General features: G+C 37.8%; 1 protein-coding gene across 1 annotated transcript; it reads left to right on the forward strand.

The window, feature by feature from the left end:
• The first annotated feature begins 9,637 nt into the window (after nt 1-9,637).
• Nucleotides 9,638-11,510, forward strand: LOC124178254 (zinc finger protein 830). The gene is made up of 4 exons (XM_046561491.1): nt 9,638-9,930; nt 10,035-10,482; nt 10,886-11,055; nt 11,166-11,510. Exons 1-4 carry the CDS (start codon nt 9,818-9,820, stop codon nt 11,308-11,310), a joined length of 876 nt encoding a protein of 291 aa, XP_046417447.1. The 5' UTR covers nt 9,638-9,817; the 3' UTR covers nt 11,311-11,510.
• The last annotated feature ends 8,695 nt before the right edge of the window (nt 11,511-20,205 follow it).

A 20,205-nucleotide genomic window follows, 5' to 3' on the forward strand; every position in this document is an offset into this window, starting at 1 on the left:
GTTCCTCACCTTTCTTTTCACATTTTTCCTATTTCTTTTTTTCCCCTTTATTTCCACGAAAATCACATTTCTTCTCCATTCCCATATTCTTTTACTTTCTATACTCTTATTTCTTGTCATCTCTGCTTCTTCTTCTTCTTCTTATCATCTCTCGGATGTTACAAATGCGACGAAATTAGTCAAAATTTGATTTCGAGAACACTCTATTCTACACAAACATCACCGAATTACTCATACTGTACGAAAATAAAAGGTAACTTTGATCTGATTTCAGATCATCGATCAATTCGCGAGATCTTATTTATTTTTCGTGTTATCATTCAATCGTTCTCAGTCAACAATATAACATATAAAGTTAATCTCCGATCGTGACGTCTTTTCTCGTTTAATTTCCCCGCCTGACGTTAATCGTTGATTACACATACACGTAATTATATCACACGTGCATAATATTCCGGATACTTTAAGTCTCCCAAGTTGTATTTTATCGTAAAAGCAAATACAGGCATTTACGATACGGAACTAAGCTGCTGCGTTTTGCGTGAAAAATTAGGTCGAGAAATTACATCGCCACCTTAATTTAACCTGCCGAAAATCCAACAAAACTCTGCACACCGAGTCGGTAAAGAATAAGTAGACTCGTCAATGATCAGTTTCGTCTACAATTACCTGAAAATATGAAAAACCTAAACTCGCGTGTAAATTATGGATACATTTACAGGCAGGCACGTTTAACGGTGAAAATACAACCGACAAGAATTTACACAATTGTGTACCGAGTGAAACTCTCGCAGTTTGATTACTTGCGTCAGTAATTAGAGCCTCCTATGCTTAGATTTTAATCAACCCGAAGGCGCCCGCGTCAGAAACTTGCTGGTATTTGGTATTTGCTGTTTTGCAAATATTTGTACGAATTTATAACTGACGATTTTCTCCTTTCATATTTTTACTTTTTTCTCCAGATTTACATTCATCAATCGCGTACGCAAAAAACCTTAAAGGAAGAATGAAAACCTTCCGAAATTCATTAGTAATTGCTTGCAACCCGAGAAGACAAGAGAGAAGAAACAATCTTGATAAAATAAATAAATAAAACACGCTGTAATATATTGTCTGCTGCAACGGTATCTTGTGTAAAATAATTTTAGCACGGAGCGGCGTAAGATAGAAAGAAAAAAAAAATAAACAAAAAAAACGACAGTAATGCGAGGGGCGAGAGAGACAGGATTTTTTATCATTTACTTACGTCAATGCAATGTTTCTTATCGCGAATTAAATCACACCATTCAGATTCGCGCGAGATGTACGTTATTTAGATACGAATCTTATCACGATTATGTCACGTGAATTCACTTGTGACTCATTATTGTATGTACACTAGGCTGATTTATTTTTAACTATTTATCTCCTATTCTTACGTACCCTTCGATATTTCGATCAGAGTGTTTAAAAAATTCAACCCGAATGAGACGCGTTTTGAAATTTTCCTACCGAATTCCGGTTTCAAAAGGTTTCGTTTCAGGTTGAAAACTGACTTTTCGAAGGGTGCGAAAGAAGAAAAAAATTAAGTTCATAGAAAAAAAACTGGCCTAATGCAGACGGAAATTTTTCCTTTATTGCTGGTAGTTTTTTTTTTTCTTTTCTTTTCTTTCAGAATCGTATCGAAAGTGTTCTGCGTTTATTTTTCATTTCGTCTTCAGAATATTAATTTCAAGCCTCTGTATCGAAAATTGATTTTAGTATATTGTAAAACTTCCCGACAAGTGCATACCTGAGAATTTGTAAAGGAAAGGAAATCGGAAGAATTGAAAATTGGCACTTTTCCAGGCTGCGGATTGGCCGACAGTAAGGTATCGGGGAAAATCATCCGTAAAATTATACCTACTCGTGCGGTTGTCACCCATCGTGATGTCGCAGAAATTTAATGCATGTGTGTAAAATTCCCTCCCCGACGCAAAGTATACGATATACGTGTACATACGTAACCTGCGGGACGGGTACGTGACGTTTTCCGCACCGCATCTCGGCTCGAGTGGTTGATGTAATTTAGAGAAGTAGACGTATTGCGGAAGGTGGACGGCCAATTTGGAAACCGCTGGTTCTGAAATCCGGGCAGTACAGATTTGCGAAAGCTGGACGAGGAGAGGAACGAGAAATGAAAATGAAAATAAGAACAATGATAAAAATAAAGCAGAGTAGGAAGCTGGCGGAAAAAGGCTGAAAACGTGCGTGGAATTCGCGGCTTGTGTGCGGCGGAAGACTCGATCCTCGAGGCCGCAGATTTTCCTCCATAGATAACTATGGTGAAAAAAGTTGTCGTCAGCTGGCCGAGCGCGTTTTTTGCGAAAGTAATCTTCTTCGTACAATCTGCAAAAGCAGCGCGCCTGGATCTCAAGGAAAAGAAAAAAAAAGAAAACACTCGATCCCCTATTTTTTCACCCCCCCCGTTCATTTATACGATTTTCACAGGGTGGCCACTAAATCTCCATCGCAAAATTCTCTGAATCGTCCAGTTTTTTTTCAGACAAGAATCTTATAATTTTCGCGAAAAAATTCGGATGGTAAAAAAAATTTGTATTCGATCTAAATTTATCTAAAGGTAAAAAAAATTGCGGGACGTATTCGTACGAAAAAGAAATGTAGTAAACGCTTCCCTGACTTTCGGCAAAAACCCCCGACATTACCCCGACTATTCCAGAATTACCGAATTCCAAGACATTTCCAGGATTTCCGGAATCCCCTGACCACGGTGGCCGCCCTGTTTTCACCTTCGACCCGCGGAACTATTTCCGCTCCTGACTGCTGCGGATATCTACCGAAATCTGCGGACCGGGGCAAACAGTTAGACACACAAGCCTGTGTGTTCCAGGTAGGTGGTTGGGTACATATCGTTGGTATCACGAAGGTTGCCATGCTGCGCGAGACGCGTGCGGCCGGCTACGTGACTAAGAAACCGTCGAAATTCACCCTACAGGCACTGTAGTCTCGTGGAAAAGGCCGACGGAATCCTAAAACAGCCTGCAGCCGATCATGCGGGGACACAGAGCGGGGCTTTGAATGAATATAAAAAGGCCGGAAGCGAATGGATAAATAAAATTTCAAACGGAAGATACCGTCGGGATCGGCGAACGACGCCGAGCTTATTTTACCCGCAAGTTCGCGGATTCCGGAATGTCTGCGTTCTTTTCGAAATTCTCTCGGCTTTGGAGTAATCCGAATAAAATCGCAGGATCTGAATGAAAAAAAAAAAAAACAATGTCACGGAAGTTATCCGCTGCGTTTCGGAGTTTGGGTTTACTGTGGAAAAAAAATATGAGGATGAAGCTGGTAACGTTACTGTAACGATGCGTGTTTGGGAAAAATTATTTACTTGGAACCTCTAGGAATGTCTGAAATTTAGTAAACCGTGATGAACGAAACGTACTCTTGTTTTGAAAGTCATTCTAAAATTACTAACTTCAGCCTCGTAAAAAATTTTATAACCATGAAAATCGCGGTGCATTTCCCCGGGATTCGAGATTCGAAATTGAACTTGAAAATGAATATGTAAATTGATTCATTTGACAGCAGAATCGTTTGTACAAGTATGTGTACTAGGTACCTTGAACAAAGAATTGATTTATTTCTCAAAAGTTTCTGCAGAATCGATGCAATCCTCTCTGCACCGGAAGTGGGGATGATTTGAAAAGTTACGTGTATAACTAGGTACAGTAGATTCGTTCGATTTTTCCCCGGCTCAAATTCCCTTCGGATTCGACACCATATACGCGAAAGTTCATACATCTTATAGAAGAACGATTCGAATCGTGGTAAGTCGTTGTTAAAAGTTACCAAAAATAATCGATTCAATTCCCGATCGATTTAGTATAATCGATTATTTTTCAAACTTGATTAACCGACCGACTTGATTATTTTACCGTACAATCGATTTTTTGTGATCAAAGTATCAATTATCGTCATTGTCTTACTTATTAATTATCTGTTTGATATAACAAGCGAAAGATAAATGAATATTTTCACCTGATACTGAACAATTTTTTTTAATGAAATTAGAGATTATCAAAAAACTTTTCCGCTATTAAGAATACGTATTGAAATTTACAAAATTTCCGTTTCAAAAAAATACTAAATAATCTATGATTAATTTTTTTTTTGGCCTCGATTAATCGAGTGCATCGATTTCATTACCTTTATCTTGTGGCCATCGCTAGTCGTTATCTCGTGTAAGTTTGGATTCGATTTTGTCACAATTGCCGCGACGCAAGCAGACTAAGTGATTATCGAAGCCCTGGGCAGCCCGCACTGAACTTGATCACTAGTTTCCCATTACCTTTGAGCATCAGGGAGTTGCGAAGGGTAATCAGAGAGAGCCAACACCGAAACTGCAATATCTTTGCACTCCACGTACGTTCCTTCCTTCCGTTCTTCGGAAGCAGGAATTTCGAATATTCTTCTGTTGCACGTTACTCGCCGATCTTAATACGTTCGTTGAGAAACTTTCGCAATCGTTTCTCAACCGTAATTTGACAGAACGTATCAGATGTACAGTTCACTCAAAACAAAACCGAAATTAATGTTGTGTCAGTTTTTTTTTTAATGTTCGGGCCCCAAAAACCATCGAAAAGTACGTTGATATTAAGAAAATCTCAAAACTTGATCCAGTCGTTGATTCTGAGCTTTTATTTCTACAAATCTTTCAATTTTAACACTAAAAGAAAAAAATACAAAAAATTGTACACCCGATATACGATATCTGTAATTCAGGGAGATTTCTACTCCACTGATTTATTTCTGATTATCGTCCCATTTAAGCATTTACGACCTAAGCATTGCGACTGTTGAATAACTCGTTAGTCAACAGAATGAAAAGGAAAGGAACGAACAAGAATGCAAGAAAGATAAGATGAGAAAAGACAATCGTTTAATTTTTTTATCTCGTCTCACGAGACAGGCAAAGACGAACATGTCGATTAATTATTATCGAAGCAAAATTAAATCTCGCTGCACATGTTCGCAGTTGATGATAGATAGAGGGTCGAACGACGAACGGGCTCGTCGTCAGCTTTGCGCAACGTCGTTTGTATAGCTGGTGAAAGTAGAAGAAAAAATAGAAGAAGACGAAGAAGAAGAGGGTGAAGAGGGGCTTTACTAAGAAGGCAATTTTCATTTAGCTCCTACCACGTTGGTGGATACAATAAGGATGGAGGGTCGCTGACTCGGTTCCGAGAACGCGGAGCTGACGACCCTTAAATTCATCCTTCCGCCTTGGAGTCCTTGCGGAAAGTGTGAAGGAAAAAAAAGCAAGACGGAAAAAAGAGCGAGAATTTATTTTCCAAACCGCTGTAATCCACTACCGGACATAAATTGGAATTTTCTAGTATTTCGTGGCCGCTTTAACCCCCGCAAAACCGATTAAAGCTAGTCGCGTACTTTACACGGTTAGAAAAAAAATATGTCCCAGCAAGTGCGCCAAAATTTTTGGATCGATTTGACGATTTTTTGTAACGTATAACAAAGTGAAAAAAAAAATATGTAAAAATTACAAATTCATCGTTGATGATATGACGATTTGAATGTTAAAATTATAAAAAATTGTGTCGTATTCATCAACAGAAATGTAACAAATAACAATGATTTTTCTAATAGTTTACCTTTAACTCTACTACTACACTCTCATGTCAGGCCAACCACCCCTGCAGCTTCCGTTTTCGAGTTTATCGATCCCGGGCTCGAAGAAGAAGATCCCGAAGGACTCGGGTATTCGGAAAAGTTGGATGAGACGCCGGTGAGAAATTCGGACAAACGCAACACGGGCGACGGAGGAGTAATGAGAAGGGATAATTGTTGGTGAAATAACTCGAGCAATTTTCCCGCACGAGCTAAGTATACGCGGGACCAGGAATAAATCAGATCTCATACCAGCCCGAAACCCTTTTACCCGAAAACACTCCGCGAAGACGCTAATGAAAATTAACTACCCTTGACCGCCCGTCGGTCAGTTTCTGCGGATACTCCAAAAAGGGCGGAATATATATGTTTTTTAGAGTATGTATGCGCCATGCCGCCATTTTGTTATTAATTTCGACGAACAAAATTCAAAGATGTTCCTGAAATTATACGTAATAACGACCTAAAACTCAAATTGCTCCAAGCGCTCACATTTTCTTTGAAAAAAAAATTATAAAAATCAGTATGATTTTAAACTGATCAGACCCCCTTCCCAAAATTTTCAATCCAAAAAACTACATTTCTGTAATTCATTTCGGTATGTTTAATAGAATTGTTAGGATACGTTTATGGGTCAGTGGAGGTCTTTCGTGTTAGGTAATTCTGAATGTGAATCTCGGACCTGCGTACCCGCGAAGAATTTGTACGATAGCGTAAAACAAGGTTTATATAGGTGCGCATATAGCGTTGCAATTAGCGTAATCGGTCGTTTGAATAATTTCGCATTCTCTTAGTCAATATAATATGAACACCCGCCCCGTGAAATTGACATAGTTAATTTGAGTCGACGTGCGCACGGTATTGAATGTATCGTGAACAGGTTATATACACAGTGTCCGGGAAAAAAATAAGTAAACGAAAAAAAAAACAGGGATCGTTTGCGTAGTACGTATATTTGTACAGTTAACTCTAGTTTCACAAAAAAAAAAGGATTCAAATTTGTAAAAATGCCAAAATTCGTAAGATAAATAGATAAAAAAGGACAATGAAAATGAAATAACGAGTGCAAAACATGAGAGTCGGGTAGAAAAGTGTGAGGAAACTCATTTGCAGTGTATTTCGAGAGATGCTGCGGATTACAGAGGTCCCTGTCCCTGCGGAAGTTTGAAACTTGGCAGGATTTCAGAATCTCAGCCCATCGGTGAACGAAAGTACGGTTATAACGGGTTAAATAAAAATGAAAGACGAACCGAGACTCTGTTCGATTCGAATCATTTGCCAGGGTAATCGAATAGTTGAAATTCCCCGGATTTCACTCTGCGGCAGTATAAACTTCCTGGTGCATAAATACGGCATGAGGCCTGCCACTCTGTGTGTGTATAAATAGCGAATCAGCGATTTTCGCGAGATGCGTGAAATTATCGAGACTAACGCTAAAGTGCGAATGAATGAATGGAAGAGGAAAAATCACTTGAAGAGAAAATACACGGCGAGGTTGGTAAGAATTACGACGGCCATGCGTGGAAGTACCCTGTGCAGCTACTGCGGAGGCGGAAAGTTGTCCATAAAGCAACACCCTCGAGGCCCGGGGGTTTTGGGGGTTGAAAATTCCACCCGGTCCTCCGCTGGCAATACGCCTTATACGCGACTAGACGTACAGCATTAGCTACGTCAGCTACACGGCATTAGGCACACGTGGTCCTCCCTTAGTAGCGAGCAGAGGGACGTTGCGAGCCGTAGGACGACGATATTCCCGGGTAAAACTAATTCCGGGATAGAGTTGAAACTCGGCAGGACTCCTGCTCGCTGCGAAGATCGCGTGCCCGAGTTTCTCAATTCCATGCAACAAGGTCTTGATTAAAAATTAGTCGCATACGAATTGGCCGATTATCTTCGAAGCTGAATTTTCGGCTATCAGACCTTCGACGATGGTGCAAATCGTTACTAAACCATTCTTGCCATCGCTGTGTTTCGCATTAAATATCGCTCGATGATCAAAGAGCACAGGAAATAATCGCAGGGTTAAAATTAAATCGCAAGTGGGCCAATGGCGGCCATCTTGATTTCGCGATAGCGCGGCCGAGTTCAGCTCTGAAATGTTGATCGACACTTTTGCTATTATTTATTCATCAGATTTTATAAGCTTTTCAACCGATTTATATCCATGCTTTTTTAATACCGTTATCGAGTCGAATCGGGCCAATTACTTGTCAAATTTTTTCTCCCCACAACTCTTCCACCCTGTAATTAGACGGCGATGTGAAGAGGACCCTGACACGACGGACTGCGCCTCTTTACTTTACTTTTTGTCGTCAATTTACCGCCGTAGCAGCAAAAGCAGCAGAAGCAGCAGCTATGCAGGGCACTACAGATATTGGGTTGGTACGCTAACGCCCGAGGCGACGAAGCACTCGACGAATCGTCTATAAGGAGCAATAATGTCGAAAGACGCCATACGTAGCGAGTTCAAATCGCTTCGATCGCCGAGTCAGCAGATGCACAGATACCTCGAATTTCAGTCTAAAACCTCCCTAGACTCGCAGATCTCGAAAGAGGCCGAGGAAACTTTACCGCAAGCTAGTTCTGTACATCGTAGATGTATGTGGTAACTATGTATACATCTTGTCAACAAGGACCCGACCACCTACTACCTTTACATACGCAGCGTTGCTACCTTTACGTACATGTTGTGAATTTTCCTTATACAACGTATTTCCCTCCAGCTACCTGCGCATTTCGAAAGTTGTTTAATTAATTAAGTAGATTTTGTGCACGGAAGGAACTTCATTATAGCCATAATCTTTTCATCAATATATTATATTGATCTTTTCAAAGATTTCGGGTGAGCTAAATTCTCACGAGACACGATAAGCTCCAAATCGTTGTTCGAAACACGTAAATGCAATATCTTCGCCTCGAAAAGATGTTCTGTTTTCGCATGTGCGTTTGTGCAGTGTTGCCATTGAAAATTTAAAATTTTACGTTTCACAATGGAGGCGATATTTTGCAACGTGGGCATAAATACTCGGTGTACAAATACAGCCGTTCGTAAAATTTTGATAAGAATGGGGCTAAGAATGGAAAACTTTTTAAGCCTACATATCATCGGTTGCGCGGAAAAGTTATCGCTGGAGGGTGCGAGGTGCGAGCGAGTTGTGTGTATACGCATGTATAGGTATGTATACACGGCTGAAGTTCGTTTGACCGATAATCGATACTGTTGCGATTATACAGCATGTTTCACGTTTTCATTTAATATACGAGTAACGCAGCTTCGTACGACGTATTGATCATACCCAAGAAACCCACGAACTCAACTAATATGTCCCACGCGTGATTTAAGGGTACACAGAACGTGTGCTATTCTCCGTTTCTCCCTCTGGCATTGTCTCTCTCACTCTCTCTCTCTCTCTCTCTCGCTCTCTCTTTCTCTCTTTGTCATAAATCTAACAAGTTATACAACAACTCCGGAATATCACCGTCATCTGGAATACCCCGTAGTGCGGCGAGAATTAGCTGGTTAAAAAAATTTCACAATTTAATCGTAATTGCGCGATATCGTGTTTTGACATATTTCGACTCCGAATACCCGCTGTAGTGAATTTTTAACTAAAATATATGGCACCATCGAACGCGATGCGTGGCTGATTTAATGCAACCTGCATGTATACTCTCATTCAATATACCAGAAGGTATTAAAAAAAATTATAGCTACGACGTACAACAGACGAGAAGCGACGAGAGAAAGACAATCTTCTCCACTGCAAATTTTTTTTGTCGCAGTAATTTATTTCCGTGATTATTCTCTTTATTTTTACTTGTTTTTACCAGCGCTTTTTGAATAAACTTTAAAGTAGGTTCGCCTGGTTACATGCAGCCTATTCCACCGCCATGGAAGATTACGCATGGTGGCGCTACCTGGCGAGGATTTATGCATCGTTGATTTCTCTGTAGTTAAAATGACGGTCGGTAAGTATGTAGATCCCGTGAGGGTAGAACAGACTGACTAAATCTATCGTAACCTGACAACCTGCTTGACATAATCTCTCACAACCCCGAAAACAACACACAACGTACACATCCTAACCTAATTTTGTTTTAAATCGTAAACTTGGTGATATTTGACAAGATACAAAAACCAGAATCAATTATGTCTCTGAGAAACGTTGGGAAGAAAGTGACGCAGACAGACTTGCGTCGAGTTATGAATGAGCACAAAAAGAAGCTGACCACAGTGACGAGAATCGAATCATCAATCGCAAAATATCCTTTTATGTAAAATAGAATAAACATCATACTTTACGATTTTTGCATCCCCCTCTCATCGCTATAACTTGACTCGTATATTCCCTTATGAATGTAAGCACGTACACAGATTCGGGTCAGCTGATATGCATACTCTGCAAGACACTGGTGCGCAGTGAAGCGGTATGGAATATCCACCTGAACTCCAAGATTCACAAAGAAAACATCATCCTCGCAAAAAAGGAACATGTCGAGCCTCCCAAACCTGCTCCGATCGCTCCACACAGTTTTAAACGGCCTACCTCATCTGCGAATGTGGAAGTACCGAGCAAAAAGTTGAAGAGTATTTTGAAAAATGGCCCTGCAGTGTCATCTGCACTGCCTGATGATTTCTTCGACAAAACCTCCGCATCTAAACCTCCTCGTAATGTTCACGAGGCCAAAACTGAAGTGACAAAGGAATCGGCGGAAAGTGAGGATGTCGAGATGGAAGAGAAGGAGGAGGAGAAGGATCTCAGTCAGACTCAGCTCCCAGAGGGCTTTTTCGACGATCCTATCATGGACGCTAAGGTGATGTAGACTTGGGTGAAAAGGAGCTGGTGATTGACTAGAAAAACTTTAAATAGTTGAGGCAACGTCACGAAAACTAAATTCTAACGAGCCGATAGATTCTTGGATATACTGTTCAGTGAAAAAGAAATGGTCGACGGTTCAGCCCAAGCGAGGGCTCTCCTCAGAACGCATTATTCAATGCGAATCATCTTTAATGATCTCGGGCCAAAACAACAACCCCATGGTTTTTACTTACCCATACATCCAAGAATCTATCATTTCACCAACATTGAGGTCAAGATAGTATTTCCACTAAATTCTACTTCTCAGCTAGTTTCTCACTGTCTTGAATACATTTTCGACAATAACCGTTGCTTGTTTTGAGTGAATATTCATATTTAAGGTTTCTTGGTTTTTGCAGGTAAGAAACGTCGAGTACAAAGACCCGATTGAAGAAGAGTGGGAAAAGTTTCAAAAAGAGATTAAAGAGGAGGCTGCACAGTCGGCTCAGATCATAGCGGATGATCAGGAGGAAGCGACGACCGAGAGGCAATTAGACGAAATAGAGGAACAGATGCGACACTGGTCTAGGTGAGGAAATCTCAAATATTCTTCAAACCTTTTTGCCACCAAAATTTATACGGAATTATTACAGGTTTCTTTCAATTTTCTTACCTTGATCGAATCTGTTGTTTTCTCAGGGTCCTAGAGTTGGAGCGACGCAGGGAAGAAGTGCTGGAGCAGGTCGAGAGAAAGAGCATAGCTGTAGAGGAGGAAGTTTCCAGCGGAGACGAGGCTGAGTTTGACGAGTTCCTCGATTGGCGGGCTAAAAAATCGTACAAATAATGAATAAACTTGTCACGATATCGCCGAGTGTACATTATTTTTTTCATCTGTAAATACTCTCGTAATTGTCTGTCGTACTCGCAAGGGTATACGAAATTCACGTTGCTTTAGCGTGACAAACAATTCCCCAGTTGTATAGAAATTGAGTCTGAATAATCTGATATGAAAGAAATAAATTTTCATAGAACAGTTTGGAGAAATCGAACTGACCAATTCTTTACTCAATATAAACTCACTTTTATTGTTATTTTATTCTTTATAAACTTGTCGACCATACCTTGTTTAAAAGCAAGGAGCTCAGCTTCGCGATGCGTTCGTTTAAAAACAAAGACCGGCGATCGGCTCGACAAAATGGAGACTGCCCGGAGAAAAATCTTCGATAATTTCGGCTAACGCGACGTCATTCGCTTCCGAGACATTTCACGAGTAACACGCACTTCGACGATTCGAAATCCAGAGCCCTCTGATCAGGCTGTGAAAAGAGGCAGGTTCAGTGTGTTCGGTCCAGAATTTGCACGTTCGTTTTAGTACACAAACCATGGACGCTTGACCTTCACGAAGACAGGACTTATTGAAATTAGAAAAGCCTGCGAACATTGAAAGTGAGTTGTTTGTCTCGTTTTCATTGCTGCGGTAAATTTTAGCGTTTACTAGTTCTATTTGGTTTATCGATTCACGTTGGAAGAAACCGGTGATACGACGGTTTGTTGAATCGCGCTTCACAATTGTTTATCCGCTCGCGGATCGCGGAACGGTCTGAACATAGCTGCAACAAATTTGTACTTCGCGTCGTTCGCTTTTTTTTTTTCTCTCGGCGTCATTTCTAACGGCTAGTTGTAAGAAGAAGTTTATCGGGACGTTTAGCTGAAAGACGAGGTGTCGAACGAGCATCGAAGAATTCTCATTCGGAAATTGCTGTACTTGGGATCCAGAAATGTGCGATGCAGCGTATAACTCATCGTAAATAAGCCTCTGTAAGTATTAATTTATGTACTATGCCGTTGCGAGTATTCATGCAAGTTCCGAATCGACAGTTGTATCCAATTCTTTCGAATTTCTTCTTGCGGATCGATACTGTGAGCCTGCATTGCGTATTTTATCAAATTCTTTTATATAATTATTATATACATTCTTATATATAATGCTGCGTATCTTGGAAGTAATGACGAAGTGATGCGTTCGAATGTATAAAATGCAAGCAATTTTTTTATCGTGGATTGTTATTCAGGCCTTTTATTACGTTTATGAGAAATCTAAGCAGCTTGAATTACGTGTTTGTAGATTTTGGAGGTGAAATATTGACAGTGCATTCTCATGGTTTACCTCATTAGAAGAATTAACTGCTGTAACATCAGTCAAAATTAGAAACTGTCCGAATTACGTGTCCTGAGCGACAAATCTTACGTAAGAAAAGTTATACGAAAACCGAACAAATTGTACTACCTCTGAGTGAAGAAATACAGGTAAACAATCGAACTATTTTATAGTACAATCATAATCCGTTTTCTGCGTTGAAAAATATTACTATTACTTCCATATAGTATAAATATTTGTTAAAAATATTAGTATGATTTCAGCGCTATTAAACGGAGACACATTTTCAAGATACAATACTAACGAAATATTGTTTTCTTTTTACCCCTGATTATACAGAACTAAACCATCTTCAGCACTGTTGATTGCAGTTGGCAATGATCTGAATTCAGTAACCCGATCAACTGATTATTTAAAACGAAGTGATAATAAAACCAAATGACTTCAATGAATAACAATGAAAGGTGTGTAATCGAAATGATTGATTTATTTACCCAGTGACTTTTAATCGTCCATTATTTCTGATATTGATTTCTACTCACATATTCAATTCATTTGTGGTATCTATGCCTCCGATTAGCTAATTTTAAAGTTAACTTATACACGCACAAAAAAAAATCCATGATTTTATCAAAAAAAAAATAGATTGTTAACACAGACAGCCTATAGCCGCATGAACTCTAACTGAATAAATGATGTACCTGAATTTTCTGTCTCATTGTCATTTCAGTGCATCTAGTGAGACTTCAACACCAGACCAGGACAGATGTAACGTGAGCAAGGTGTGAAGTATGGGAGCAGCCATGAGAAGGTGAGAATATTTTTTAAATACTAGTTCAATAACTCGAGATGGTACGATTGCATCTGAATTTTTATGTTAACGAAGCATGAATAAATGCAAGAAAATGTAGCGATAGGTATGAGTACAAAAACTATGAATCTATTGCATAACAGGTTCCGCACTCTTTACGAAATTAATTCGAACTTCCTTTTTCGCTTTTTCAGAGTTAAGCAGAGACATCCGAGTAACTTCTCCATTACTCAGCAACGTTGGTGAGTTTGCATGCGTTAGGTTACGGGTATTTCCCTGGGACTCCTCCATCACGTGGCGTGGCGGTAACAATTGTTATATGAATGTTCGATTTCTTACCTGCATGGACAGGCTCATTCATGATCGCAACGATGCTTGACTTCAAGTTGGATAATTTTTATTTTTTTTTGCTGCAGTTGACCTATTTTACCGTAGTCACTCAAAGTTAGAAATTTTGCACGTTGCCGAATGTGGAATGAGCATCGCGACAGGTTACCATCACTTACTCGATATTCGCGAAAACATGTATGTTTAGCTACAGATATGATTACCTACGTATGTTTGAATTTTCAAATCACGTCGTTTAAGTGCTGGATACGCCTGAGGCTTAAACATATTCCAATGATTGTTTACATTTCAAAGTCTGGCACAACGTAACATATTCAACTTGCACGATATATTTTGAATCATTTTCAATTTTTTAATACTCTGCAACTGTCGTACAACCACAGGCTTAGCTCGCTTAGAAAAATGCTGATTATCATACAGGATGTTTTTAATCCATTTTACAAAAGGTTGATGTACCGATAGTCAGCCAGCAATCACTAAAATAGTACTTTCGCTGACTACGGTACAAAAACATTTTGCTCCCGACAGGTAACCAACGAAAAAGTAAGTCACAGTGACCACGGCGCAAATGAGGAAGAATGATGTGTGTTGGAAAGAATGGAGAATCGTTTAGATCGAATATAGGTAATCGGGTAGGTATGTGGTCGTTTTGGGATCCGTCGCGAGGCTTAATGTATGTAGAAGTGCGTGAGAATCTCTTTTCAACATTTCCGTTGGGTGGTTCCGTTGGGAATCAGACAAGGGTAGGAAGGTCGCGATGTACCGTGATGTTACTAACTTTTGTAATCCACAGCGTCAAACGATCACAGTGATTTTCCTCTAGAAGCACGCGAAAGACTCGGTATCAGAGTCTCCAAACTATTAGTGAGCCTTCAAGTTTTAACGAGGTTCAATTACCCATTTCTTGTCGCTCTGCAATCATTTTCCAGTCGTTGTTCAATTTAATTATTTAGTCATTGTCGATAACCATTTCACTCGATTGATCTCTGTGATCGTCTGAATGGGCAAAACGCATCTCTGGACCATCTATCGCGTTCCGTGGTACGCTAGATGGGGAGAGATGCTGAGCTCGAAGACTTCGCGTCGAAGAGGACCGCCGACCGCCACGCCACACAATAATGCATGCCCTCCAACCTCCCTCCCAGACTTGACTCGCATCTCCGAAGACCAATTCGCATCGCAATGTGTCGGATTCAAAAAGACACAGATACGGATTGGATTTCTACAGAATTTTGCGACAAGTCCTAGATATTTAAGGTTTTTCGACAGGTTAATCGGTCGCGCCATTTTGCGCGTAGATTAATCACGGGAATCGGACGCGTCTTCTGCTCGATGATTGATAATCAGGGTGGCGACAAATCGGGAACACTGGGGAAACCCGGAATAGTCGGGGAACTTTGTCCGTCGGAAAAAGTCAGGGAATTATGATGTACCATAGGGAAGAATGCACTTTTTTTATAAATTGTTTTCAATCTTCAGCTATGCTTCGTAAATTCAGCTAAGCCACCTTTCGGAAATGGTATCGATCAATTTGTAATTATTCATGTGAAACGAAGCAATATTACGTGTTTTTTAGAACCAAATTTATATATTCACGGTGCATAACTTCTGGATTTTTTGGCCGTAAAGGCATACAGGCCCATCATCACCCAAGTTCCGTGGGTAAACGTCAGGGACTTCTAAATTTTTTGACGGGAAAAGTCAGGAGAAAAGTTAAGGAATATTATACTTGAGCAAAATTGTCGCCACCCTGATAATGCTAATCGATCGATCGTGCCTTTTGCTTAGCGATTTCGTAATCGGTATGTAAAAAAGTATAAAGCAATCTCGATGTGCGAAGCTCGCAGCTCTTCGATCAATTTTTTTTTACCAACAACTGAGTTTTCAAGCTTCAGTTGACCGTGCCTGTTGCGCGTTGATGCGATACTTTTTAGTTCTGAGAGAAAGTGCGGCATTGTCAGGCTGGCAGCCAATCCACGGGGATAAAAATCGCAGAGTGTACAGCGATAACGGAGAATCTTGTCGTTAGTATTTGCGAGGTATGTCGGAGGTGTAAGGGAAAAAAAGGTTAGGCTATTGAAAGTAACGTGGGTGGTTAAAATTTGCACAGCATATCGTGTTATGTATTATGATTTTATTAAAATTGATTCAAAGAGTGGTTATTACGATATAATATACGAGGTCTTTAAATACGCAGTTTTGTAAGCTAAAGTAGTATATGAATATATATATATATATATATATATATATATATATATATAATATATAAAGAACTATGATACTAAGGAGACTAACAATAAGTCTATGTAATCGAGAATGTCACACAATTATATAATAACGCGTGTTAGTTTTATATTATATATATATAAAATACGAGAAGTGAAAAAAGAGGGACTCGGGTCCACTAGGCTGATAGCTATAGGTATAATAATCTTGTTACGCCCTATGAAGTTACTTTATCGTTACACACGCGTTACGCGAAGGTTATTGTTTTTTATTCTCTTCTTCTTAATTAAATTCGCTATAATGTGTATATTGTATATTCAGCTACACAGTATTATGTATATCACGTGGTATTAAGCATTTTTTTTCATATTTTTTCTTTCTCTATGACGCATGTAGTATATTATAGAATTATATAATATCGTTAGCTGGGAATCTATAATAATATATAATCGTCTTCGTTATTATAATATAATACGTGAAATTCTTAAAACTAATATCTAATACAAATCATGGATTGTATTTACGTAGAATCAATATTATATACATATACTAGGGTGTGTCGAAAGAAATTTTTTTTTCTCTCGGAAACAGGTTCGAAAGTTTCATTTAGCTACAAAAATACGTGCGTTAAAATTTGAGTTCTTAATATTAACGTTAAGAGGTCGCGCATTGCACTTTTCTATTTTCCAGGAGGAAAATGGTCTCTGCTCCTCTTGATCTCAATAACTAGCTAAGGATGCGCCGTACAAAAAATTCACAGACATGTTTTTACAGCGAATGGAACGTTCTACAAAAAAGGTCTCTTATCATTTTATAATAAATTTACTCTTTCAAAAGTTATTTGAGGTTAAACATTATTCAAGTACCTTGAGTAACTTTTGAAAGAGTAGATTTATCGTAAAATGATACGAGACCTTTTTTGTAGAGCGTTGAAGTTGAATAAAAAAATATATCCGTGAGTTTTCTGTACGACGTATCGTTACCTAGTTATAAAAAAGATTTTTCCCGTGTCATTCTTACGACAGATAGAAAAGTGCGATGCGCATCCTCTTAATGTTAATATTAAGAGCTGGAATTTTAACAGGGGTATCTTTATATCTAAATGAAACTTTTGAACCAGTTATAAGAAAAATAAATAATCTTTTTTTGTTTACACACCTCAATATATAGTATACGTAAATAAATGTATTATAGCTAATATCATCAATTTACTTTCCATTTTTATGGTCCAAACTATATCTATTCATCTATATACTTTATATTTTTTCTATTATAGTATAAAGTAATCTTCAGACTGAAATAGACTGTGTCACAAAAGTTTTCGCGCGACATTGGCATAGTATAGGTATAATGCAGGTAATGGAGCTTGTTGGAAATATTAATTTCTCAGGCATAAATACGAAACTAGTTACGGCTAATCGCCTGTATATATTTCTGAAACCCGAGTTCTATCATCGATTCGTATTTATGTATATTCAAGCAGAATCAGTGTCTGAATTTCTTTCTTCAAGATTCTCTATATTACATACAGAGTACGTCTGTTTTGTTTATTTATTCATATTTCATAAGGTAGCAAAATTTCTGCTCATCGGATCATGATTCAATTGTCTTTCTGTCTCGCTACATTTCTCTAGTAAGTTTTCATCATTTATATAATATAATATAGAGTGATTTGATGTGATTATTTATACCGCGTAACAATGTCAATCACAGACACGAATTGGACTAGAAGTTTCTATGAATAGTATAGCATATGTATATATATATACATATTGTATATTATACGTCGTTATAATATCGCCGTATCTATAATAATAATAATAGGTATATAAATAGCTCTAGAAAAAATTAATCCAACAGTTTAAATTGCGCAAGTCTATACGTATAGTATATATTTTATATATATAATAATAATTAATCATAATAAAAATTGCGTTTATAGTCATGTAGATAATACAAGTGATATAAAGTGAAGGGTGCAGCGGTGAGAAAAAAAGCTTTGGCTCTAATTATTCGTACCGTCGTAATACGAAATTATCCACCGTATATAATGTGGAAAACATAACGAAAAGCTGAAATGTGAACGTTGTATAATGATGTGTGAATATATATTATGATCAGGTCGCCCAGACACTTCCCCATGATTGGGCTACCCGATATACATATACGGGTGTATTTATAATTTAATATTCGTATATAGACGTTTTTCACTGAAGCACGTTTTCATTCTTATTGCGTAATATATATGTATACAATATCATATATTTCATATCATACAAATATTCACAGATTAGCTTGAAAATAGGTTGTTCAGTGTTTTCGTTTTTTTTTTTTTTGTTTTTTTTTTTTCTTTTTATTTTTTCTCGTGTCGTATATATTTCTTTGAGCGGCAAAATTGTGAAGGGTGATTTCTAAAAGATTGCAATTCTCATTCTAGAAGTTTTATATACTAGCGAATTTCTAATTCAATACAAGGCTGATTGTGATGTTGTTATAAGATCTAGTGACATATTATTGTTTATTTATGTTTATTATTTGACAGACGTCGTTAATTAGGTACATATTTCTACTATATTTTTTTTTTTTTTTGTTTTGTTTTTCTTCTTTTGTATAGATATTTAGAGGCATAGTTAAATTTACGCATGGCAGGTTAAACGGTCCTTATTGTATGATTCGATTGAAATTAATCGAATCGACTTTTTAGTTTGAAGAAAAAAAAAAAAAAACGACTTCTTTTTCATAATATAAACCGTCCTCGGTTTTTGTGATCCAGTATTTTTTTTTGCACGAATCTCTTCATTGCTTTGGAACGTTGAAGTGAGATGTGAAAAATTTTATCGTTTCGTTTATCGACGATTTGTTTGAAAAAGAGTAAGGACGTATTCGACGCAAGAAAACGATTATCCTCTCGAGGAAAAATTTTCTTTGGTCCCCACACTGAATATATGATTTGTCAGAGTCAGATATTTCTTCGCTGAATGAATATCGCTCGAACCGCGGTATTTTTTTTTTTTTTTTTATTCATTTATTTACTTTTTTTCATTTTTTTTCCCCTCACCGTGATTTTTTCATTACTTAATCGTTACAACATCGAGTATATTATTTAATTATACGTAATAATTAGCGTAAATAATTCATCATGTGTATTCAGCCTCGGGTTTAATTATTTGATTATTCAATTGCGAAACATCCGCGCGACTTACTATTGACAAAAATTAAACGATATTCCGAATAAGATTTTTGAAATAAAAAATTATTATCGTTCAACTCGCGCAAATATCGTGCATAGTTCGCATTAATTAATTGCAACGCTTTATACTTCTAATCTGCACTCTTTATCGGGGTGTTATTCTAATTCTGACCAACTGATCGTAAACAATTGAATATATTTATCTACTCATCGGCTGAATCGAAGAGAGCTTTTAGCTGTAACCTAAAACTTCTAAGTGAAAATCTTCCCCTAATTTTCACCTGCAGAGTTAGGCCAGCCGCAAAAACTGAACGTTACTAAACTAATCAAGCTATACAAAAAATTTTACTATTACACGGTGATTATATATTATCGATTTTCGATAAAGGATTAGAAAACTCTTCTATCGGTGCTTTAATAATATTACATATAACTGCAGAAATTCGAAACTGTAGACGGTTGAATATACCGAAATTGTTTTACATCATTTCTAAGCATACATAGGCATGTATCATAGGTATCGATTTTAACATGTCGAAATATTCGTCGTGGTAATCACAATGTAGCGCAGTTACTACGCGCACCATTAAGTAAACGATATATATAATACAACATATATACATATATAAATATATATATATATATTATATGATATATAAGTATGTAATAACAAATTGTACCGTCGAAAATTGCCATTATAAGCTTATTGTTATGTATTTTTTTTTTATTTTTTTCTTCTTACTCGTCATCGAAAAGTGTACATAGTTAGATTACGTGGGACGTATGTTTTTTACCATAATATACGCGGTGCGTGTTTATGTGTTTAGGTAAAAAAAAAAAAAGAAAAAAAAATGGTAAAATGAAAACGGAACGTGACATTTAACTCGGCACAGAAGAGTTTTTTATAAATATATCGTTACATGATTAATATATTTTGGGATGAAAATTTCTATATCAAAAGCGCGAGTGTCTAAGTTCGAAGGTTAGTTTTGTTTTTCACATTGTA

Source organism: Neodiprion fabricii, chromosome 1 (assembly GCF_021155785.1).
Source record: "Neodiprion fabricii isolate iyNeoFabr1 chromosome 1, iyNeoFabr1.1, whole genome shotgun sequence".
Classification (NCBI taxonomy): domain Eukaryota; kingdom Metazoa; phylum Arthropoda; class Insecta; order Hymenoptera; family Diprionidae; genus Neodiprion; species Neodiprion fabricii.